Source organism: Penicillium cataractarum, assembly GCF_028827025.1.
Source record: "Penicillium cataractarum strain IBT 29864 chromosome Unknown utg000002l, whole genome shotgun sequence".
In the NCBI taxonomy this organism is placed as follows: domain Eukaryota; kingdom Fungi; phylum Ascomycota; class Eurotiomycetes; order Eurotiales; family Aspergillaceae; genus Penicillium; species Penicillium cataractarum.
The window spans coordinates 987,161-1,009,256 of NW_026622738.1; the positions used below are offsets into that span (position 1 = coordinate 987,161).

Consider the following 22,096-nt stretch of genomic DNA (forward strand, 5'->3'; position numbering starts at 1 on the left):
CATGATCAATTGATTGGTGACAAATACCTATTCTTGCGTCGGATACTAAGATTTAAGCTAGGAATCTAGAACATCTTGCTATTACGGGCCTAGCAGGCATTGAGTTAAATATAGGTTACAACTACAGAACTACATTACAAGCAACACGAAGCTTTCAATCACGCTGAGAACAAGAGTCCATTCCGTCTATTCGAGGAAAACCATCAGATATATACACGCTGGCAACAACCATTGACCACACGCACACGCACGAGCACACCAAAAGTGCATCGCCACGCAAAACACCCACAGAACACAAGCTCAAGGCTTTTCTTATACAGGCCGAGCGTCCATTGAATCGTATAAGTGTATGATGGTCTTTTTTTAACTTTTCCTTACTCTCAAAAGAGCTGAGTGATGACCGGCAGACTAGCCGACCTGGCTGGCTGGCGAAGGTTGGAAGGCATGTATATGACATGGAAGGGGATAGATGAATGGATAGAGGGTTGGGGAGGAGCAGGGGTTTCAGAGACAAGAACAGAATCAAGAGAGAGAGGGGAAGAAAGAAGAAGGGTATCAACACCGTGACACATGCTGGAGAGAAGATCGGAAAGAGCAATCCATGTTCAATCCGACCGGAAACTTGAGATTGAGGAGGATATTGGCGGAGATAGTGAAAGATGAGAAATGGGAAAATGAAGCGAGCAAAGGAAATGGAGCGTGGACTTCATGAGCGCATAGACATAGAGGAGAAAGCCACGAGGACCAATGTAACAAGGTCACTAGGAAGTGTTTGTTGTCACTTAGAACTCGTTCCGGAGATCCTCCTGCGAGTGATGCTGAGACTGATCTCGGTCCTTCTTCCGACGTGACGGCGCAGGAACAAAGTCGAAGAAGCGGTATTTGCTAGAAGACTCTTTAGTGACACTGGACCTGCGGGCCTTGGCGGTCTCCGAGAATTCAAGAGAGTAGGTCGACGAGTTTTTGGAACTGCCGGTGCTATCACGAGGATCGGACCACCGAGGAATGCTGAATGGCACGCGAGACTGGTCCCAAGTTGCCGAGGATGAGCTGGGCGGCGTGTCATCCGCGTTATCTGGTGGGTTATCGGTCGAACGACGGGGCATGGTCGGACGAGTGGCGAAGAAGCCAATTGAACCGCGATGGCCGGGAGTGTTCGATGCAGAGGATGAGGAGACTGGCAGGTTGCTGGTTGCGAGTGATGGGTCTGGAGCTGGAGTGGCAGGTTTACTTGAAGTCTCATCGTAGAAGGTCACTGTTCGCTCCATAGAGTCCACCAATTCCTCCCATTTGACCTCCAGGTTCCCACTCGGCCGTTCCGCCTGCTCAGCCTCATCAAGGCAATCCTCGGTGCGTTCCTGCAGCTGCATGGCCAACTGATGGAACTTGGACAGGAAGGGGTCCACTTCCTCAAGCTCGGACAATCGCTCTGGAACCACTTCCAACCAGATACGAATCAAGTTCGCAAAGCAACGGGCAATATCGATCAGGAACGGAAGACTGGGGAAGCCCTCGCGGGAGGTAGCTGGCAGGCGCCCAAGAATCTGGAGAGGGGTGGTATAGGAAGGCGTGATCATAGCAGCCGGTCGCTCTGCTGAGATGTTGCAGATTTGGTCGACGAATGTCTTGAAATCGGAGCGGTTACCGACTAGGAACTTATTCATTGGCTCCATCCACGGCTCTTTGTTGCCGAATGTTGTCATGTTAGCCAATCCTTGAAGAGCCTTGGCAATGAGCGTTAGAGTGCGTTGAGCCCGAGGACGAGGGTGGTCTACAGTGCAAGTTAGCGGGTTGAACTCAAAAAATTTGGCTCATCCATCACGGCATGACTTACCTTTCAACAGCCCGAACAGCTTCGGGTTCAGGATAGCCGGGCAAAAGAACCGCAGAAACAAGAAGCCAGAAACACTGCTGTATGTCACAGAGCGGAGGAAATCACCGTAACGATCCTCTGCGCAAGCTCTAACGTGCCGGAAAATGCGCCGCAGCTCGGGAGGACAGCGAGAAACGGACATTGCGATTGACTTCCACACACCGGTAGTAAGCGAAATCAGGTTGCGCCAGTTGCGATCGAGGTCTTCTGTGCGTGGCACACGAGCCGGATCCACCTCGCACTCTGGATCGCTCTCATCGATTTCCCGAATTCGTTCTCCGATGGTCTCTTCCAGGTACTCCTTGCCAAGTCGACGCATGTGCAGATCGAGGGCCTTGGTGAGAAGTGAATTTCCACGGAACAACAAATTCGCTTCAACGGTGGCCGTTCGTCCCATATCTCTCACGAGAATCTCCCGGTCGTGACCAGACTCGCGAGAGTCATTAGAATGGATCCTTGTCGTATAGCGCAGACGGTTCGCAGTGGATTCCTTGTGAACACCATCAATTTCGTCTTCGACCAACGCAGAAATCCAATCCACGGTTGCGCCGGAGACCTGGAAGATGTTCAAGAGCATTTCGGACAGCTGAGTCAATTCGGATGACATGACCTGAGCCATGTTGATTGTCAGACCGTTGGTGAAGGCGTGGAGTAGATCGTGCATCTGCGCGTATTCTTCGGACATCAAGACGACCGTTTCCTCCATTCGGGCTTTCATGAACATCTCTCCAACAGCCTGATCCTGATCGTCCAAGATGGGCCACCACTTCTCTGTATCTACGCCAGGATCTAGCTCCTCAAGGCGCAGGTCAACTCGCCCAAAGATTGCGTCGTTGGTGGAGATCTCGATCTCGTCCAGCATATTGGCTGCATTGCCATCTTGGCTGGAATATGTCCCATGCGCGATTAAGGTCCAATCTCTTTGCGTGGGGTTGAGGGTTTTCACTAGGATAGAGGCTTGAGAGAGGACAGGCGGCAGGTCGTTGAATGTGAAGTCCTCGCGCCAGAATGGATTCGTGGTACGATATTTGACGGCTGTCTTGGCGCGAATTTCTCCATCCAGAAGCACCTCTGTATAGTAGTCGCTGATTTTGGGTGGCGATGGGGCGGAGTGGCCATGCGACCTGGACATTTTTCGACTGCGAGGAGTTTCTTCTCCTTTGGCTCGGAAAAGTTTCGCTTCTGTAACTCTGAGGTTAAGGATACGCTCGATTCGGAACATGTCATGGGTATGGTGTGTAGGGGACTGGGCCTCTGGGGTCTTGTTGGGATCCTCTTCGTTGTCGGGTGCCTCGGGGCCGTAAAGCTCCGGGATGGTAAATGCACGCAATAGCACAAACCAGACCTCAAAAATAACGCGGCTCTCGAGAGCAAGGTATATAGGACGCATCCCAGGGTCGGGAACGGGGTGTGCCGTATACTGCGGGTAAATCGCAATACAAAACTCATCATCCAATACTGACGAGTCCAATTGCTGGATTGAACACCTCGATAGTTGAGAGAGCTGGACTGTTGCCACAAGGGTGACGTCTGACTCGGTATAAAGCTTGAAGAAACCGTTCTCCTGCAATGTACAGCTTACCCGCTGCCATGAAGAGTTCAGGGCCCTGGATTGTCGATATGTAGATACTCGACGGACTGAAGCAGGACGGGCTCCAGATGCCGAGGGCTTATCCCACAGAAGCATCTTTCCAACCTTGATAATGGCTGCATCCTTCTGTGCAGCACTCTCCGAGTTTCGTCGACGCTCGGGAATACGGCGATCGCCAATGACAACGGCTTGGGGTTTGGTCATCTTATTTTGAACACCCTTTGGTCGGATGGGCTGCCAACAAAGCAATGCCGCTAGCCAAGAGTCGAATGTCTCGTTCACGTGGGGTCGTAATTGAATTCCGAGACCGGAGGTAAAGGTGTTGACACTCAAGTAAGTGGTTTGCAACTCTGCGTCGAACAACGTGCGAACGCGACACCCACGTAAATCTGGTATCAATGTCTTTGCCAGCGCTGGCTCGCCCTTGGCTTGATATATCAGACTACCTGTAGCAACGTTGATGGCGCAATAACCCGATGTCCATTGACTCGCCGACCATGAGTTGTTTGTCGCCGTTCGAAAAGAGAGGATTCCGTGCATTCGGCCGCAAGTTGTTTTCATCAATTGTAGGATTTTGGCGGCATCGGTATTCGATAGGGGCGAGGCAAAGGCGGCTTGGTTGTGTGCGACAGCGCTTGTCAAGCCGGACCCCTGGGATCTGCTAAGTCGTTGACGTGTGACGGCCTGACCAACGTAATTAGGCGAGTGTATTGAAGGGAAACCGATTGAACTTGCGGATTCCTCAGCGACCTTGGTATCCACCATCTTGGGCTGAGACGAGCTGGCCGCATTGACCGATCCGATCCGCGTTCGTGCCTTGAAAGTACTCGGCGCCATGTCTCCCCTTTGCTCCTCTAGAGTTGTTGTTCGTGATCGTGTGCGTTGACTCCTGGCTTCTGTGAGCGTCTCTTCTTCGCTTCGGTCAACTGTCCTTGATCGCATGGTGGTCCGTGGTGACGGCGCGCTCGCACTGTTGCCAGTGAGATACTCTGCGTCGGACAAGGGGGATTGAGACTCCGGGGTCACAGTGCGAATACTCGTGTCACGGAAATTGTCTGGGTAGACCATGCCATGGCGATCCCGGGAGGATGATTTCTTGCTGGGTCGTCGTTCCACGGGGCGGCTGTAGAAGGCCTGGTGCATCGAGCTACGCTTGTACCCATTCGGATTATCAGACTCCATTCTGCGCGGTCGCAGCTCTGCTTGAGATGACGAGCGCGAGAAATTAAGGAGGGCCGGATAGGAAAATAGGAATCGCTCCGTGCGCCCGACACAACCTCACCCTCCGAACCGGTCGGTATCGTATATATAAATGTACTCTCCCGTAGATTCAAAGTCTTTTGAGTTTCGGTTGCTCAGTCGCGCATGAGCAATTGAGAGTCGCTTATATCCACGAGATTGCTAGGAGAACACATGGAGTCTAGCAGAAGGAAGGGGTTCGGAATCGTACATTCGGTCGAGGTTTGGGCGGGATTGATGAGATGGAGACAAAGGTAGGCGCAGGTCACCGTCGTTTGTCCGAGTGATGCAGGGCCTAAAATGAGACAATAAGCATCCACTCCTTCAACAGACCACTTGCGACCGTGTCGCTGCCGGGAGAATGTTGAATCGCGGGATCAGGACAGCCCCGACAAGCTGGTCGTTCAGGGCGCCGTGCTATCGTTCTTATTGGAAGAGGAGGGTGGTGAGGAGAGGGTACAGTTGGGGCAAGGGAACAGGATTGAAGTATGGAGAGGGGGTCGCAAAGGAGGGAAAACGCACACACACCTTCATCAGTCCCTTTTCGAATTGGAGGTCTCGCGTCGGTTTCGCTGGGGGTCCCGGGCGGGTTGCGGTTGGGTGTTTGAGGGGGGTTTGTGTGCGGTGCTTTGCAGATCCCCCAGCTCAAATGGCCCGAATCGGACAGACCAGGAGTAGCAGGGAGGGAATGACAAGCGATTATGCGATGACAGATGGGATGGCGGGTGGTCGATGTTGATACCCTCGTGGTGGTGGTGGAAGGTGAAGAGGGAGGGAGAGGGGGTGGAGAGGGAGGAGGGGGGGAGTGTGGATAATGGGTGAGCTGAGTTGTATAGGGGACACACTGCGACTCCGTGAACTAACCAACCCAACTAACCTAACCTAACTTCCTTCAACCCGTCCCTTTAGGCCTGGTGGATGATCTTCTTAGCTTGTTAGATGATTAAATGAAACTACTTTTGGCATTGCTATTCATATAATCCTACTATCCTGCCGTGACAGCCGTGTAATATGAATTAAGATAGCCTTTCCAGCTCATCAATCTTACCCAAAATTCCATCAATGTCGTCTTTTCATTCTGGGCGAGTTCAATCAATACGCTGCACTATCTTCTCTTGGCCTATTGCACCTTTGGCTAGATCGATTTTATTTGTATTTGACTTGGATGAAGATTTGTCTTCATATTATTGACCGCAATGTGTTTCTAACGACCATCGTCACTCATCTCGCGAAATAAGCCCGAGGAAGATGACTAGACTAGCTCAGCCGTCAAATGGATTTTCCAATAGCCTGGCGCAATGCCGCTAAAAGCAAATCCCTTCAATCCTCAAACTCTATGAAGTCTCCATCTGCACTTTTGCACTTTTACACCTGCATACTATAGCCGACACTCGGCAGTTCGACTTGCAATGGACCCGATTAGCGTCAGACGGCGAGGCCGTTGGGGGGCTTTCCTGTTCTCGTCGCTCCCCAAATGTTCATCCATCTGAACCGAGAATACCGAGAACTGGCACCAATGGGACGGGCCAAGTGCAGAATCCTATCACGCTAAACGGCTCGAAGTGCGAGTGTCGATATTCCCCTACCCCACTAGCCTCCAGAGTCGGGATATGGGGGCCACGCTTTCCCATAAAATCACCAACTGATTAGCCGGGAAGATAGAAGCTGGGATGACCCCCAAATTGCGTGGCCCTGCTAAGGGACCCGACTGAATCATGAGCCGGTGCTCAAAGGTCAAGGACATGATTTCTGGTCGATCACAGCCAGACCCTCCACACTGTCCTTAATCAGCGGTCTGCCGTTAGTTAATTCCTCATCCCTGTCCCCCCAGCGTTTCTCGTTCTCCACGCGAGTCAATGCCAAAAGTACGAGTAGAAGAAGGATCGTTGCACGCATTGTTCGTGCTTCAGACCCCCCGTTGCCCCATAATAGTCAGGGGAGGACAGGGAACGGGGGACAGCATAATGAGTTTAATAACCACACGGAATAATAATCCTCGTGCACGAGGCAAAAGGACTAAACCAAGAACGGAGAAGGTACCTGGTACAAACTTTGGAGTGGAGGCCACTATCAAAGGTCTGGTCACTGCTACCTGGGTCGATTGGCCAGTCAACTTGCGCTGATCTGGTTGTGAAGAGTTAACAACATCCGGTTGACCGCGAGTATCCTAACTGCAAAAAGGTTGATCGTTAGGAAATCCCCCGAGAGTGGAGCCGCTCGGGGCGCCGTGGGTTCCCGGATACTGAGGGAGAAGATATCCTATCAGGATGAAAGGCGGACTTGGAACTGCCCATATCTCCGTTTAGGCGGCCGAACGGGGGACGTGAACGAAGGCAGATTCAGATCGTCGAGGCCCAGTAGAAGTCAGTGCGAGGAGAAACGTCGGGAGATGTGGTCGGGCCCAAATGGTCTAACAAGGCCCAGAATCGAACGACACCGCTATCTGTGCCTCGCAGTGTTCTAGAAGTCAGCGCGTCAGCCAGCCTCTGAAGGTTTCACCCTTGCAGGTCGGCCACAGAATGGAAATTTCGCAATCATGGATGGTCCCCATAATTGTAATAGAATCTTCGGTGGAAGGTCCTCAAGCAGAAGCAGGTGCAGGCGTCTTTACCTCTTTGGGCATCGTCGACCCCGCACAAACCACATGACTCGTGCCGTAATGGGCCACTCTCTGCCTCAGGCTGAAACATATGTCAGCCATTGTTATCAGGCTTTAAGGCTCCAAGGCTGCCAGGCTTCCAACCGCCCTGGATGGAAGCTTATTATGTCATAACGGAGCGGCTCTGGAGATCACGCAGAGCTCCAGTGGTTCTCACGAGACACCATCAGATGCGCGGGATCACAGTATTCCGTCGCACACGATAAAGACCTCCTGTACTCCTCTTTGGTATATACACCAAGGATCCCTCAACTCTCAAACGACTGCATGCGAGCAGCGGTGCGGCGATAAGCTTGAGCGGGTCCTTCCTTTCTCCGCACTCCATTCAGGTGTTGACCATATACGACTGACACACACAGCTGCGGTGATGAGCCCCTAGGGCCACATATATCAGCTTTAATCAGATGGCAAGATGATGTCCTCCAATATCTTGTCTCGCTTCTTACCTCCCACGGACTCACCCTCGGTGTACGAAGCCATACGAGAACACGACGCCGGGTCCGATTCCTCTGATGTCGAAGAGCGCGCGGGGTTGGCCCATGAGGGAGACTATAGGGAACACTTCAGTGATGGAGAGTTGGCGGATGCCCTGGCAGATGCAGCTCGAAGTGAAGCCTCCAGCCCGAGTGCCGGCTTGTTGGGTCCAAGGGCGTCTGGGAAGGCAGCAGCTCGTCATGGTTCACAGTCTCATACTCGTCGGCGCAAGGCTTCGAGGCCGCGGTGGATGAACCAGCCGTCACCAACTGGATATGAACTTGACGACCGGGATGAGGATGTACCGCCGTCACTTTTGGTTGAGGGGCATGACGACGAGGAGTTGAAGTCGCGTCTCCCTCCTCCACCTCACAGCATGCCCAGCCGATCAAGAACCCCCAGTCCTCCACCTCCACCTCAAAACCAACCTGATCTGCCACGCCGCCAAACACGTCAAACGGAAAACATGGCAGGCGCTGCGAGTACTCACCCCGTGGCCCGTTGGTTCATCGCACAACAACATCCGAGCTTAAGCAACACTGACCCCAAGAAGAAAGCCATGTGGCGGTGGGCCAACGTGGAGAACTTGGACAACTTTTTAAAAGACGTGTATACCTACTTCCTGGGAAATGGGTTTTGGTCGATCTTGCTGAGTCGGACCTTAAATCTTCTGTATGCTGAGTTCCTTCCGCTATTTCCCTTTGCTTCGTGATGCGGCCGAACCCGAACGCTAACGAGGGTTCCTAGGACGTTTGCTTTCGTGGTCGGTTTCACGACTTTTCTAACCAACTGCGTGGACTACCACAAAGTTCGAGGCAGCAAGTCCCTGGATGAAATTCTCGTCCCAAAATGCACATCCAAGATGTCTGGGTCGGCCACGTTTTTACTTTGGCTGCTCAGCTTTTTCTGGATTAGCAAGCTCTTCCAGTTTCTACTGGATATTCGTAGACTCAAGCATATGCATGACTTTTATTATTATCTGCTTGGAGTGTCCGATGCTGAGGTTCAGACAATCTCATGGCAAGAGGTTGTCAGTCGCTTGATGACTCTACGAGATGCCAATCCAGCCACGGCCGCCGCAGTCTCTGCCAGGCACCGGAAGTACCTTCGCAGCCAGTCCAAGCAGCGTATGGATGCCCACGATATTGCCAACCGCCTGATGCGCAAGGAGAATTATATGATTGCGCTAGTCAACAAGAACATTCTGGACTTGACCTTGCCGATCCCATTCCTCCGCAATCGACAGCTCTTCTCGCGGACACTAGAATGGAACCTCAACCTTTGCATTATGGACTACGTCTTTAATGAGCAAGGCCAGTTACGAACCATATTCCTCAAAGATACCCACCGAAGAGCTCTGAGCGATGGTTTACGCCGACGCTTTATCTTCGCCGGTATCATGAACATCTTCGTCGCCCCTTTCATCGTGGTGTACTTTCTGATGCATTACTTTTTCCGCTATTTCAACGAATTCAAGAAGAATCCATCTCAAATTGGCTCGCGCCAATATACCCCGCTGGCGGAGTGGAAGTTCCGTGAATTCAACGAACTCTGGCATCTCTTTGAGCGTCGCATCAACATGTCATACCCCTTCGCTAGCCGCTACATCGATCAGTTCCCCAAGGACAAGACCGTCCAACTGGCTCGTTTCGTCGCCTTCATCTCTGGTGCCCTAGCTTCAGTACTAGCGCTGGCCTCGGTGATCGATCCGGAGCTGTTCCTCGGATTTGAAATTACACATGATCGAACAGTGCTTTTCTATCTCGGTATCTTCGGTACCGTGTGGGCCTTTGCTCAAGGAATGGCACCGGAAGAAACCGACGTCTTTGATCCTGAGTTTGCGCTTCTGGAATTGATTGATTTTACCCATTATTTCCCTTCGACGTGGAAAGGCCGCTTGCACAGCGACGATGTGCGGAAGGAATTCGCCGTTTCCTACCAACTGAAAATCGTGATCTTCTTGGAGGAGATCTTGAGCATGATCTTTACCCCCTTCGTCCTCTGGTTCAGCCTGCCAAAGTGTAGCGACCGCTTGATCGATTTCTTCCGCGAGTTCACGGTTCACGTCGATGGTGTGGGATACCTATGCTCCTTCGCAGTTTTTGACTTCAAGAAGGGCACAAATGTCATGTCCCAAGGTCGACGTGATAATGGCCGCCAAGATCTGCGTGCCGATTACTTCTCCACCAAGGATGGCAAGATGCTTGCATCCTACTATGGCTTCTTAGATCACTACGGGACCAATCCTCAAACCAACACTCGCCGCCCATTCCATCCGCCTCCAGGCTTGCCTACCCTCGGGTCTCCCGAACTGGGTGCTCTCCCCGAACGATTTGAATATCCAACTCGGCCTGGTCCAGCAGGTGGACCATGGGGCCCGCAGTCCATTGTTGCCGCCTCCAGATTCCGGGCAGCCCCAACAGGGGAACCCCGCTCACCAGGTCCTTCCATTCTCCTGGATCCGCATCACCAACCCTCTAGCTCTGGCTTCCGCTCTGCGGCCCGCCACGCGCCACATCAACGCTCGCGACTGGCACGGTCACAGCTGCCCATCGCCAGCCCCATTGATGACGAAGATCAGGCGTCTCAGGAACCCCGCGATTCTACATCTCGCCAACCAGGCGTTGCTTCCAGTGGAGGTGCTGGGACTGGTGAGAGCAGCCTGGGTGATTCATGGCGCATGAGCCCTCTTGGCCAAGAGGAGGATGCCGACGAGGGCGATGAGGAAGAGAACCTCGACGCGATTGCCGGGGGTGCTGGCGTACTAGGTCTTATTCAGCAGTTCCAGAAGGCAAACGCTGAGGGTAGAAGGGCGCCCGTGGGGATCTAGTTGATGTCTTGCTTGCAGACATACAAGCTCAGTGCCGGAGTCCAATACATACGCACATATCACGACACGAACTTTCATTTTCCATGTGATTTAGCGATAGGCTAGACGGAATCATGATTTTGCGTGGTTTATTTGTTTGTTCTGTCTTCTTAATATGGTGTGGAGATTCGATATGCAGGGTCCTTTTGTCCATACTTGACGGTTCAAGTCAAGTGGACCACTGCAGGCAGCCATCTATTTGTAGCGTCCTACGTATCCAGATCCATAGTATGCTCCCTTGGCGCCGACTCTTCGCGCTGTATACATGGCATTCACCACATGTATCTATTGTCGTGGCTCTGTAAAGTTTCCAATTGATACCTACGATAGATTAGAGTCTCAAGACCCGAACTATATACGCCTCGCCGAGGTAGATCATATTATTCCGGCCCTGCCGGAGCGAATACGAAGCCCGAGGGGGCTATTTAGTACTAAGGCCGCAATATTTAATTAGCATGCTTACAGCGCATGAATAAACCAATCCTCTTCACCGTCTGCTCTCCGTCCAGGTGCCACTCCACGATGATAGGCCGATCCGCCAGACCCTTACCGATCGCCCCATCTCCTTCCTCCGTTAGTCTAGGTTAGTTCAATACACTGTCACCGTGAGTCAATTCAAATGGCCCTAGACTAGAAGAGCAGAGTCGAATAGTCCTACAACACGTCGGGACCACGTCGGTGCTAGCATCGACGACCCATTTAAATGCAAGACATCTCATGTTTGAGGATGGTCGACGGGGCTGAATTGGCATCCTCCTCCCAAGAGTGTCCACCAGTGAGCGGCCCGAGAGCCGCGGGTTTGGCGACACTCGGCGTCCTTGGCTCGGTCGAGAACCCTGATGGGCTGAGAGGAGGTAGGCTAGACTAGAAAACTTGGATGCCCAGATAACACGACTCAAGATTAGGGATAACTGGATAGGTGTGTTCTAGTACACTGATACAGTAGGTACATAGTACACCTGCACTTGTTTACTATTCATAGCTACGGGACCCTTTGTACAGACCCCAAACCACTGGAAACACCTAGTTCATTAGTAAACGACTGGTTCCTGAATCCGACCCATCACATGTGGATCTCCGCTCCGCATTATTCTCCTTCCTCTGGTTCATTTCGTCTCGTGACATTCAACTCTCCCTCCTCCGCGTCGCGGGAATCTCTTCTTCTCCCTATTCCACTCCTTCTCTCCTCCTCCTACTTCCTCCCCTCCTTCCCCCTCGATCCCTATCCACCCCATCAACTACCAACTACTATCCTCTCCTTTAATTGCCCTGACGGGTGCGACGGCCCGCCATGTTTCGCGCCCGCCGCTACCGCGTCCTGCTCGTTTTCGCCGCGGTCTTCCTCCTAACAACTCTCCATTTCGCCCGGTCGCGCGATTGGAGCCAGACCGCTGTGATCGAGACCCCGGGTGGCGACCATTCGTCACAAGCGGCCGTTTCGAACGAAAATCTACCTAAACCGCAAGCCCCGGCAGAGGATAGCAGCAAATCTCCGCCCCCAACTGTACCGAATAGCAACACCCCTCCGTATCCGCCGCAGAATGAGTTCAAGTCGCCCGTCGGACCGGGTAGTGCGAAGAATGATAAGACTAAAGAGCTTGGATCTACGTCTGGATCGACTGCCTCCGATAATACCCCACCGAAGTCTCCAGGCACCGGAAGCTCGGACAGCTCGGATGATAAGAAGCTTGGAAGCAGCAGCAAGCCCATAATCATAGGCGAATCGATTGATAACCTTCCCGAGGAAATTGACCACGGCGGTACTGGCAGGTTGTCGGTTCAGGAGCACCCCAATGGCCCCGCTGCGCACTGGGTCAAGACACCCGAGCGATTCCCCGTTGCACCGGGTGAATTGATCACTCTTCCCAAGGAGGCATCGAAGGCCATGCCTAAGCTCCAGGCCAAAGCCAAGGATGAGACCAGTGAGGACAAGCAGGAGCGGCTGCAGCGATTGAGCGCCGTCAAGGCCGAGTTCAAGCACGCTTGGGCCGGGTATAAGGAAGTTGCAATGGGACACGACGAGATTAAACCTCTTACGGAGAGTTTCGACGACCCGTTCAATGGCTGGGGTGCGACACTGATTGATTCGCTGGATACTCTGTGGATCATGGATTTGAAGGACGAGTTTTCAGAGGCTATTGATGCAGTCAAGAAGATTGACTTCACTACCTCTCCCCGAGAGGATATCCCCGTGTTTGAGACTGTGATCCGCTATCTGGGAGGCCTGCTCGGTGCCTATGATATTTCTGGTCAGAAATACGAGGTTCTCTTGGAGAAGGCCGAGCAGTTGGCCGAGGTTCTGATTGGTGCCTTTGACACGCCGAACCGCATGCCCGTTCTATACTACCGCTGGACTCCGTAAGTTTCCACAGCAGGTTTATTTTTCCTTGATATTACAGACCTGACTTTCTCCTCCAGTGCCCACACTAAGCGCCCTCACCGGGCTTCAGCCAAGGCCACCTTGGCTGAGATTGGATCCCTGTCTCTGGAGTTCACCCGTTTGGCTCAATTGACGAAGCAGGACAAGTACTACGATGCGATTGCGCGTATCACCAACCGATTGGAAGAATTCCAGGATTCGACCAACATTCCGGGCTTGTGGCCTGTGCGAGTGAATGCACAGGGCTGTGCCAAGTACAGACCTAGTCGGGATGCTGCCATGCCTCTGGAGGACGACTTTGAAGAGCCTGTCCCGACAAATACTACATCCTCGATCGTGGCTACATCTACGCCTTCGTCTTCGCGCACCCATAAGCCATACGCTGCCCCGACTGATCTCGAGAGTTATATCCGCTTGATCCAGCGTGATGATACCGAGATCGATCTCTCGGAAGCAGAGCTTGCACCGTATAACCGCGGCGGTAACAGCGCTAGCAGTGCCAGTAGCGATAGTACGATCAAGGTTACCTCTGAAGACTCGACCTCCACTGAGAAGTGTGATGGTGGCCTAGAGCTCCCTCTATCACTCCGTGATAACAAGTATGGTCTTGGCGGATTGGCTGACTCTACCTACGAATATCTGCCAAAGGAGTACCTTATCCTCGGCGGCGCGAATGACCAGTACAAGAAGATGTACAAGAAGGCGATTGACGCAGCTCGGAAGAACCTTCTCTTCAAACCCATGGTCAAGGGCGAGCGGGACCTGCGTTTCATGGCGACTACCGGCTCGCTTGATCCCACCAAGCCTGGCGTCCTTGCTCCTGGGGACATTGAATACGAAAGCACCCACCTGAGCTGTTTCCTCGGTGGCATGGTTGCCATGGGCGCAAAGGCATTCAGCATTGAGGGTGATCTCGATCTGGCCGCCAAGCTGACCGATGGTTGTGTTTGGGCCTACGAGTCGACCAACACCGGGATCATGCCCGAGCGCTTCCGCCTGTTGCCCTGCAGCAAGGACAAGTCTTGCGAGTGGGATGAGAAGCTCTACCAGGCCGATGTTAAGCGATACTCGCACGTCATCGACTCGGAGGCTGAAGCGCGATTCCGCACTGGTGAGAGTACCTACGGCCAGCGAGTCAAGTTGAATACCGATTACAAGCCCCAAGAGGCCGGTGAGGGCGGCATCGCTGTGCCCTTGCCCATGCCCGGTTCCATGAATCCGCATGATAGCGACCCCGCCTACAACAAGCGGGATGCTGTCACGGCCGGACGGGGCGCAGCAGATCCAGCCCCCAACCGCGAGGCGCCCCGCCCAGCTTTCGTATCGCAGTCCGAGGGCAATGAGATCAACGATCGTCTGCCCTCTGGTATGACCAGCATCTCGGCACCAGAGTACTTCCTCCGTCCCGAGGCTATCGAGTCCGTGTTCATCATGTTCCGATTGACTGGCGATGATGCCTGGCGACGGAAGGGATGGAAGATGTTCGAAGCCATCACCAAGTATACGCGGACGGACCTGGCGCACGCCGGCATTAAGGATGTCACGGCGCCAAAGCCCGCGCAGAAGGATGCGATGGAGTCTTTCTGGACGGCGGAAACGCTGAAGTACTTCTACCTTCTCTTCAGCGATCCCAGTGTAGTGGACTTGGATAAATATGTGCTGTAAGTGAACGTCCTGCTCTGCGTCTTACAAAATAACAAAGCTAACACTTTTTTTTTTTACAGAAACACCGAGGCGCATCCCTTCCAACGCCCGGTTTCATGATATATTTTTTCTTCCCCTTAAGGTTTTGTACTTTTTTTGTTTTAATTTGTGGAAATTGTCCTGCATAGTGATACCAGCGAAAAAAATATGCATATATCCTTGTTTGACCGTACAACTGTCTATTACCATATTACTTTCCCTAGTAACCAACAAGAATCAAGCACACACATTTCAAATAATCCTCGTATTCCAATCCATAGTTGTGCCCCCCTTGAGTAATGTGGCCCGCAAAGTGGACACCGGAGCTAACGACCTCCCCCGCCTCCAACAACACATTCCGCATCTCCAACCTCGCTCTTCTTCCCCCGACACAACAAGACGGGATGAGTGCCCTGACTCGCCACCCCCGAAGACCCAGATCGAGCTCGGTGGGAAATGGAGCCCGAGGTCTCGGAGCCCCAGCAGTTCTGGAATGGTGAGCCTTTACTCCCTGCCCCGCCAATCCTGCAGAGCGACGCCGGTCCTCTTGGGCGAAGTCCCGATGACGGGAGCAGTGATTGCTCCCTCGCGAATAACCCTCAATTAACGGCCTAGCAGAACTCCAAGAGATTGTCTCCAAGCCTTGTGAATCCGAGGATTCGATTGACGATGCGCTCAGAGCGTATCTGAGCTTGACGACGCAGTACAAAGGTGACAACATCGTTCCCTACCTCCCCCTCCTCCGAGTCCACGGCTGGTCTCGTGTCTCCCCGCAAGATCCCTTTCACAACGCTGGTCGCTAACGCTGCAAGCTTTGTTGTGTAGATGACTTTCTCTCGACCGAATATGACATCTCGCGCTGCTCGTACAAGCTCTTTGCATCGACTATCTTCGAGACTCATGCGGACTACGTCCGCCGACAGATCGTCTACTGTCTATTGCAGGTACCTACCTCCGCTTCCCTATTTCGCTCAGCACAACTCGCAAACATAGAACAAATCGCTAATACATGCTGTTCCATGTCTAGGAAGATGATCTGAATACACTACACTTTATCGCATCGTTTCTGCTCTTCGACGGTCGGCAGAATGAAGCGGCTTTGCAGATGATGAATGAGGAGGGTGTGTTTGCGCGCCTCCTTGAGCTGATTCAGTCGCTGCGCGGGGATGATACGGATGGCGGGGCGGGTCTCCACCGGTTGCTTATGGATTTGTTATATGAGATGTCGCGCATTCAGCGGATTAAGATTGAGGATTTGGGTATGTCGCTTGCGTGAGGGTATACCTGTTTAGAATAAGTTGCTGATATGGTTTCTGGACAGTGCTTGTGGATGATGATTTTATACGATGTCTCTTCGACATTATTGAGGATTTGTCCTACGATGTCACGGATCCGTACCATTATCCTGTCATCCGAGTGCTGGTGAGTGGTATCTGTGTCTACTGATATTGGAGGTCGAGCTAATTCGTTGCTTGCAGCTGGTTCTCAATGAGCAGTTTATGATCTCGGCACACGATCCGGTCGATGAGCGGCCGTCTTCTAGTCAGTTGACTAATAAGGTCATCAAGGTTCTCTCTGTCTATGGAAGCTTGTACAAGACTTTTGGCGAGAACATCATTCTGCTTATCAACCGTGAAGGTAATTTTAGCACCCCTTCAGACAAGATTGATACCTCATATCTAACATGCGAATAGCCGAGACATCCCTACAGCTGTTGACCTTGAAGCTGCTTTATCTGATTTTCACCACACCCAGCACCTATGAATATTTCTTCACTAATGATTTGCACGTCTTGGTGGATATCTTGATCCGAAACCTCCTAGACTTACCCGAAGAGGCATCTGCACTGCGGCATACTTATCTTCGCGTTTTGTATCCCCTGCTGGCCCATACCCAGTTACGACTCCCGCCACATTATAAGCGGGATGAACTGAGGCGATTGCTTAGCATTATCGGTCGGGGACAAGTCTCGTATGGAAGTGAGACTGAACAGGAGAAGATTCTCCACTTTGAGGAGGTCGATGATACCACACGGCGACTCGTGGGCAGGTGTGCAACGGTAGATTGGCTACGCAATGTCGAGCCTCCCGAAACCACTACTCCGGTCCAGGAGAACCCTACACAGATCGTCACTGCTACGATCGACACAGTCCTCGATGAGGGGTTACAGCAAGACTCGCCCGTTGATATGGACCCAATTTATGTCACACGCACACTTTCCCATACCAGCACAAACCCCGATTCACCCGGCACGGCATCGCCCACAAGAATGGACTCTCTAGACTCGCGTGGCTCGTCCGAGGCACCCGAGTCTCGACGAAAATTCAGCACCATCCAGCGACTCGGCATGCAGCTTGAGCCGGCATCAGCCTCCACACTCAGCGTACAAGCTGTCGCGGCACAGCACGAGAAGCCTGGCGTCATCACACCCAGCCGCAACGATGGCCGCACCATTGATCTTGTGGCAGAAGCTCCCACCATCCGCCCTCCAAAGATCAAGCCCGAACCACCCAAATCCCGGCGCTGGCGAGGGCGTCGTCTCGCCGCTGACGAAGATGATCAGCACTCCGCCGGCACGAGTAGTGAACGCAACACCATCCCCGAAGGAGTCGAGATCAGCCCGACATCAACACATACTGCGCCCACCACGCCCACCCCAACAACCCCTTCCTCCATAATCAATGCTGCTACGACCGACACAACCACAGACCGGCGTAACTCTACAACCACCTCTCATCTCGTACCTCCAATTCCAGGACACGCACGACGCTCCGCTTCAAATCCACCCCCAGCTCTCCCCCCACCCCGGCGCTCAACGGGAACGACTCCATCAACGAGCCACCACAGACCCGTACCAGTCTCGATAGCCCCTAGCACCAGTCCAGTCGCTGGGACTAGCACCGGTATCACCGTCAATAAGCACGGACAGAAGCCCGCACCGCCTAAAACACGCCGCTGGGGTCGCGGCAAGGCACAGGCACATGCACACACGGACTCCGTCGAGAGCGGAGTTAGTACCGGGTCGCAGGCAAAAGAGAGCGATTCAGAGGCCGTGGCTCTGGCTGTGAGCAGCACGGCAGATGTGCAGGCCGCTAGCGAGGAGGGAGGAACACTATCTGATCCATTCTCGCCGACGAGTCCCACTAGTCCGACGTTGCTTGTCTCGACGGCGGATGGGAAGGGCGAGACCCAGCCGGTTAGTGTTGAAGAGGCTGTGCAGAATGTTTCGTTGCATTGAGTGGGGAGGGTTGGAATGGGCTTGGGAAATTGGTGATAAGGAAGAGTGAAGATATGCATACATAGATATTCATGTATCTTTTCGTCAATATGATCATTGGCTTGAAACGATATCACCGTACTATGCGTATGAATATGTAAGAAAGTAGAGGATTGTTCGCTCGCGCTGGAGTATCGAAGATATGTAGACAAAATAGAAATGATAGAATACAAGTGCCGGGGTCCATAATCCTGTCTTCGCTCATCCGAATGCAAATACAGAACGCATCCTGACTCGAGGTAGCCAAGAACTGCCATACCATGCCTCCCTTCACCATTGGATCCCACGATGAAGGCAAAGATCAAGACAATAGCTTAAAGACATAGAACCCCCGAACCAAATAAAAATACAAACTCCTCCGGACTCACGAGTCACACCTCACAAAATCCCACCTCCCATGAATCCATCTCAAATCTTCAACCCCCAACTCCTCCCAACCCCAACAACTGTATTCCCCCAAAACCCAACCCAAGACCCCACCCCCTCAACCTTCCCCCGAAGCACCTCCTTATCCTCAAACCTCCTCCGCACGAACGCCTCCGTCTCTTCCAGCCCGGGACTCGGATCCCGCGTCATAACTACCTCAGCACTAGCATAAATAGCGCCCAGCGCCATCCGGCGCGCGTACCAGGTTGCATCGACGGCAGAGTCACCAGCCAGCGTGAGGATATCGTTTGACAGGGCGTGCAGTTCGAGGAGGGGAGAGAGGGATGTTTCCGAGTAAGGACATTTGAGCGAGGGCCTGGATTGAGCATGTTAGTATAAAAGAGACAAAGACGAGATTAATAGGGAAAAGAAAGCAGGGAATATGGGGGCACCGTACATCCTGCCAAACACCCCTAACATCAATATTCATCTTCAGCCTCTCCAAAACGAGAATCTTAACTTTCTCCTCCACGCTTAATCCCTCCCCAGCAGCACCAAACACACTCCCATCCTCAACCCTCCCCCTCAATAGCCCACGTCGACTCGCCAACCAGAACAGGATAAGATCGAATTCACCACGCGGGAGCAATTGCACCGAGACATCTAGGAAGCCCGCGTCGCGGGCACCGCGGGTTAATGCGGCAGCCGTGAAGCCGTGGGTTGGGATGTGGGGGAGGGAGGCGGTTAGGATGGCGGTTTGGCTGTTTGTGTATTCGTGGGGTGGGAGGCGGGGGTGTAAGGGGGAGTGGTAGGTGCGGATTTGGATTGGGGAGAGTGTTCTCGTTGGTGTTGTTGGTGTGGTTTTGAAGGGTTGGTTGCGTGGTGAGTTGCGTAGTGAGGATGGGGATGCAGAAGCTCGCTGGTGGATTGTGTGGAAAGGGCGGGTTGGGCGGATGGATTGGATGGATGAGAGTGCCTGTCGAGGGCCGGGTAGTCGTGGGAGTGAAGCCATTGCGACAGTAATTGTAGGTGTCGCAGTACGTAGTATGTTTGAGGTGAGGTGAAGAAGTTACGGAAGATCAAAGTGGAGAAAAGTAAAGTTGCTCCCTCCCGCACGTGCAAAGACTAAGCACAGACGTTTTTCCATTCTAAGAACCGCAGATCGACATAACCCTTTTGGCAAGGAACATGGGGAATAAGGGAATCATGGCGAAAAGCAAAAGAAGAAACAGAAAAAATAACAATCTCAAAACAGTAAAAATGTCCCAAAGGGTCCAGAAAATAAAAGACAACAGATTACATGATCTGATCCTGAGTGATGTGGTCTGTTGGCTCGGCTCCCTCCATCATATCAGCAGGGGCGCCGCCGGCATTCAGATACTTGACAAAAGTAATTCCAAGAGGACGACCTCCGTACTGGTAGCCAGTGAACTTGGCTGGAGGAGAGTGGATAGTTAGTACAAGATGATCCTGAGAAAGTAAACATCACCACCTCGCAGAGCAACAAACTCACAAATCGCAGTCTCTGCAGTATCGGGGCTATCGAATTCAACGACGCCAGTGCCGCGGGAGCGGCCATTAGGCTCGTACTGGATCTCGGCACGATCGACCTTACCAATCGTGGAGAACAGATCGATCAAGTCCTCATTGCAAGTAGACCAGGGCAGCTATCATCCGAGTCAACATCCTATCCACATGTTCAATCGTACCGTCACACAGAAAACTTACGTTGCGAACGTAGATAACACCGCTCTTATCGCCGCCAGAGGTTGCAAAGTCGGTGAAAGGGTTCGGGGGGACCGAGGCAACGGGGTTCTCAAAACCACCACCGCTAAAGCCACCACCAGGAGCACCCCCAGCGAATCCACCACGGCCGCCAAAGCCACCGCCGAATCCGCCGCGACCGCCAAAGCCGCCACGGCCACCTCCAGGGAAGCCACCGCGGCCACCAAAGCCGCCGCCGAAACCACCACGGCCACCGAAACCGGGGCCACCGCCAGCGAAGCGGTCCTCACGAACCTCCAAAGGACGACCCTGCCATTCGTAACCGTTGAACTGCGCAATGGCGTTGCGTGCATCATCCGGAGACTCAAAGGCAACGATACCGGAGCCCTTGGGACGACCGGTTGGGTCGGTGTGCACATCGGCACGGATAACGGCACCCTGCTGGGCTGTAAAGGGAAGTTCAAGTCAATTCGCCAAACGTTTACAAGGGGAAAGAGAAGAAAGAAAATGACTTGGAGAGAAACTCATTGTCAATTGGCTTCTCAAGCACATGCTGTACTTACCAGCTTGGCGGAACAGATCCTTCAAGTCTTGCCAGCCAACATTGAATGGAAGCTAATGGGATTCTGTCAATACGGTCCTGGCACACAACAATATCTTAGCATCACAAGGGGGAACATTGGGGACTACAAACGTTCGACACATAGAGTTGACGGCCACCACCACCACCACCACCGGGGGCGCCGCCAAATCCACCACCGAAGCCACCGCGGCCACCACCGCCAAAGTCGCCGCGGGGAGGACCACCGATGAAACGAGGCTCGGCCTCACGATCCTGCAATTGAACGAATCAGCGCATGCCCTCTGCATATCCCAGGAATCGTGGTATCGACATACTTCGCGGACGTAAACGAGGCGGCCCATCAAGTTTTGGTTGCTAAGCGTGTTGACTGCGTTTTGTGCTTGCTCCCTCGTAGCGTATTCCACAATCCTATATCAACAGAATTAGTCCTCGTGTTTCCGGGTTGAATTGCCATGCGCATAACTTACCCGCATCCCTACAGTGTCCGGACAACCAGGCCCAGCCCGTCAACCCAACAGTCCATGCAAAGAAACCAGAAAAGAAAAACCACGAGAAATCAGGGAGTAGAAAAGGAACCAGCCACTCTACACATTGGCGCCCACCTTCGACATTCCATTTGGAAGAAGTAAAACATCGGCAAAGAGAACTTCTCCAGCTGTAAGATGAGAAAAGAACCACCAAGATCATCGGTCAGCCATTTATCCTGCTTTTCACACGGCGCAATAGCACCGCGATTATCATCACCACCAGCACCATCGCATCCATCATTGCTTACCCTGTCGCATAAAATCTTTCAAGTGGTGCCATTTCACATCGTATGAAAGGTTGCCGACATAGACCCGGCGGTCTTGTTGGGACGAGTCGCGGACGGATTGCATCATATTTTCTTTAGCGGCAGAACGATCCTCAAAGTTTCGACCCGGCGCGTAACTACTGCGTCCACCGTAGGGAGAGCCCGACGGTCCAGCAGCACCAGAAGCACTCAACGGAGAACGAGAACGGCGATCGCGATCACTGCGACGGTAATCGTCACGGCTACGAGAGCGACTGCGCGGCGAGTAAGAGCGACGGGTTCGTCGGGGACTGCGAGAAGGACGACGACGGGGCGAACGAGACCTCTCGCGCTGCTGCATACGGTCAGAGTCGGGGTAATTGTAGTCAGGGTATTGAGAAGACATGGCGGGCGACGGAGGGAAGGAGGAAGCGAAGGGCGGAGAAAAGATCGAGCAAGTTGACGAATGACGAAACGGGGAAGAAGGTGATGATCAATGACCAAGGTGAGTGGTGGGAAGAAGCAGAGAGGTATGGATGGAATTGAGGCGCAGCCGAGACAAGCAGGACCCGGGGAGAAGAGCGCGCGAGATCGGGAGGAGTACG

At 53.0% G+C, this 22,096-nt stretch overlaps 6 protein-coding genes across 6 annotated transcripts; 3 read left to right on the forward strand and 3 right to left on the reverse strand.

Annotated features, from left to right (window-relative positions):
• Window positions 1–782: 782 nt before the first annotated feature.
• N7496_002425 (GTPase-activating protein BUD2) lies at window positions 783–4,646 on the reverse strand (the record flags this gene model as incomplete). The annotated part of the gene is made up of 2 exons (XM_056695356.1): window positions 783–1,771; window positions 1,835–4,646. 2 exons carry the CDS (start codon window positions 4,644–4,646, stop codon window positions 783–785), a joined length of 3,801 nt encoding a protein of 1,266 aa, XP_056557568.1.
• A 3,128-nt stretch (window positions 4,647–7,774) lies between these two features.
• atgI (autophagy protein ATG9) lies at window positions 7,775–10,666 on the forward strand (the record flags this gene model as incomplete). The annotated part of the gene is made up of 2 exons (XM_056695357.1): window positions 7,775–8,508; window positions 8,584–10,666. 2 exons carry the CDS (start codon window positions 7,775–7,777, stop codon window positions 10,664–10,666), a joined length of 2,817 nt encoding a protein of 938 aa, XP_056557569.1.
• A 1,330-nt stretch (window positions 10,667–11,996) lies between these two features.
• On the forward strand, window positions 11,997–14,849 carry N7496_002427 (class I alpha-mannosidase 1A; the record flags this gene model as incomplete). The annotated part of the gene is made up of 3 exons (XM_056695358.1): window positions 11,997–13,063; window positions 13,124–14,746; window positions 14,810–14,849. 3 exons carry the CDS (start codon window positions 11,997–11,999, stop codon window positions 14,847–14,849), a joined length of 2,730 nt encoding a protein of 909 aa, XP_056557570.1.
• Window positions 14,850–15,224: 375 nt separating this feature from the next.
• Window positions 15,225–18,006, forward strand: N7496_002428 (uncharacterized protein; the record flags this gene model as incomplete). Its single annotated transcript, XM_056695359.1, has 7 exons — window positions 15,225–15,342; window positions 15,387–15,530; window positions 15,594–15,712; window positions 15,796–16,027; window positions 16,090–16,190; window positions 16,247–16,406; window positions 16,463–18,006. 7 exons carry the CDS (start codon window positions 15,225–15,227, stop codon window positions 18,004–18,006), a joined length of 2,418 nt encoding a protein of 805 aa, XP_056557571.1.
• Window positions 18,007–18,453: 447 nt separating this feature from the next.
• Window positions 18,454–19,423, reverse strand: N7496_002429 (uncharacterized protein; the record flags this gene model as incomplete). The annotated part of the gene is made up of 2 exons (XM_056695360.1): window positions 18,454–18,787; window positions 18,864–19,423. The coding sequence occupies 2 exons, from the start codon at window positions 19,421–19,423 to the stop codon at window positions 18,454–18,456; spliced, it is 894 nt and encodes a 297-aa protein (XP_056557572.1).
• Window positions 19,424–19,707: 284 nt separating this feature from the next.
• Window positions 19,708–21,897, reverse strand: N7496_002430 (uncharacterized protein; the record flags this gene model as incomplete). Its single annotated transcript, XM_056695361.1, has 9 exons — window positions 19,708–19,847; window positions 19,925–20,078; window positions 20,140–20,582; window positions 20,700–20,751; window positions 20,831–20,971; window positions 21,034–21,127; window positions 21,187–21,194; window positions 21,322–21,374; window positions 21,495–21,897. 9 exons carry the CDS (start codon window positions 21,895–21,897, stop codon window positions 19,708–19,710), a joined length of 1,488 nt encoding a protein of 495 aa, XP_056557573.1.
• Between the last annotated feature and the right edge of the window lie 199 nt (window positions 21,898–22,096).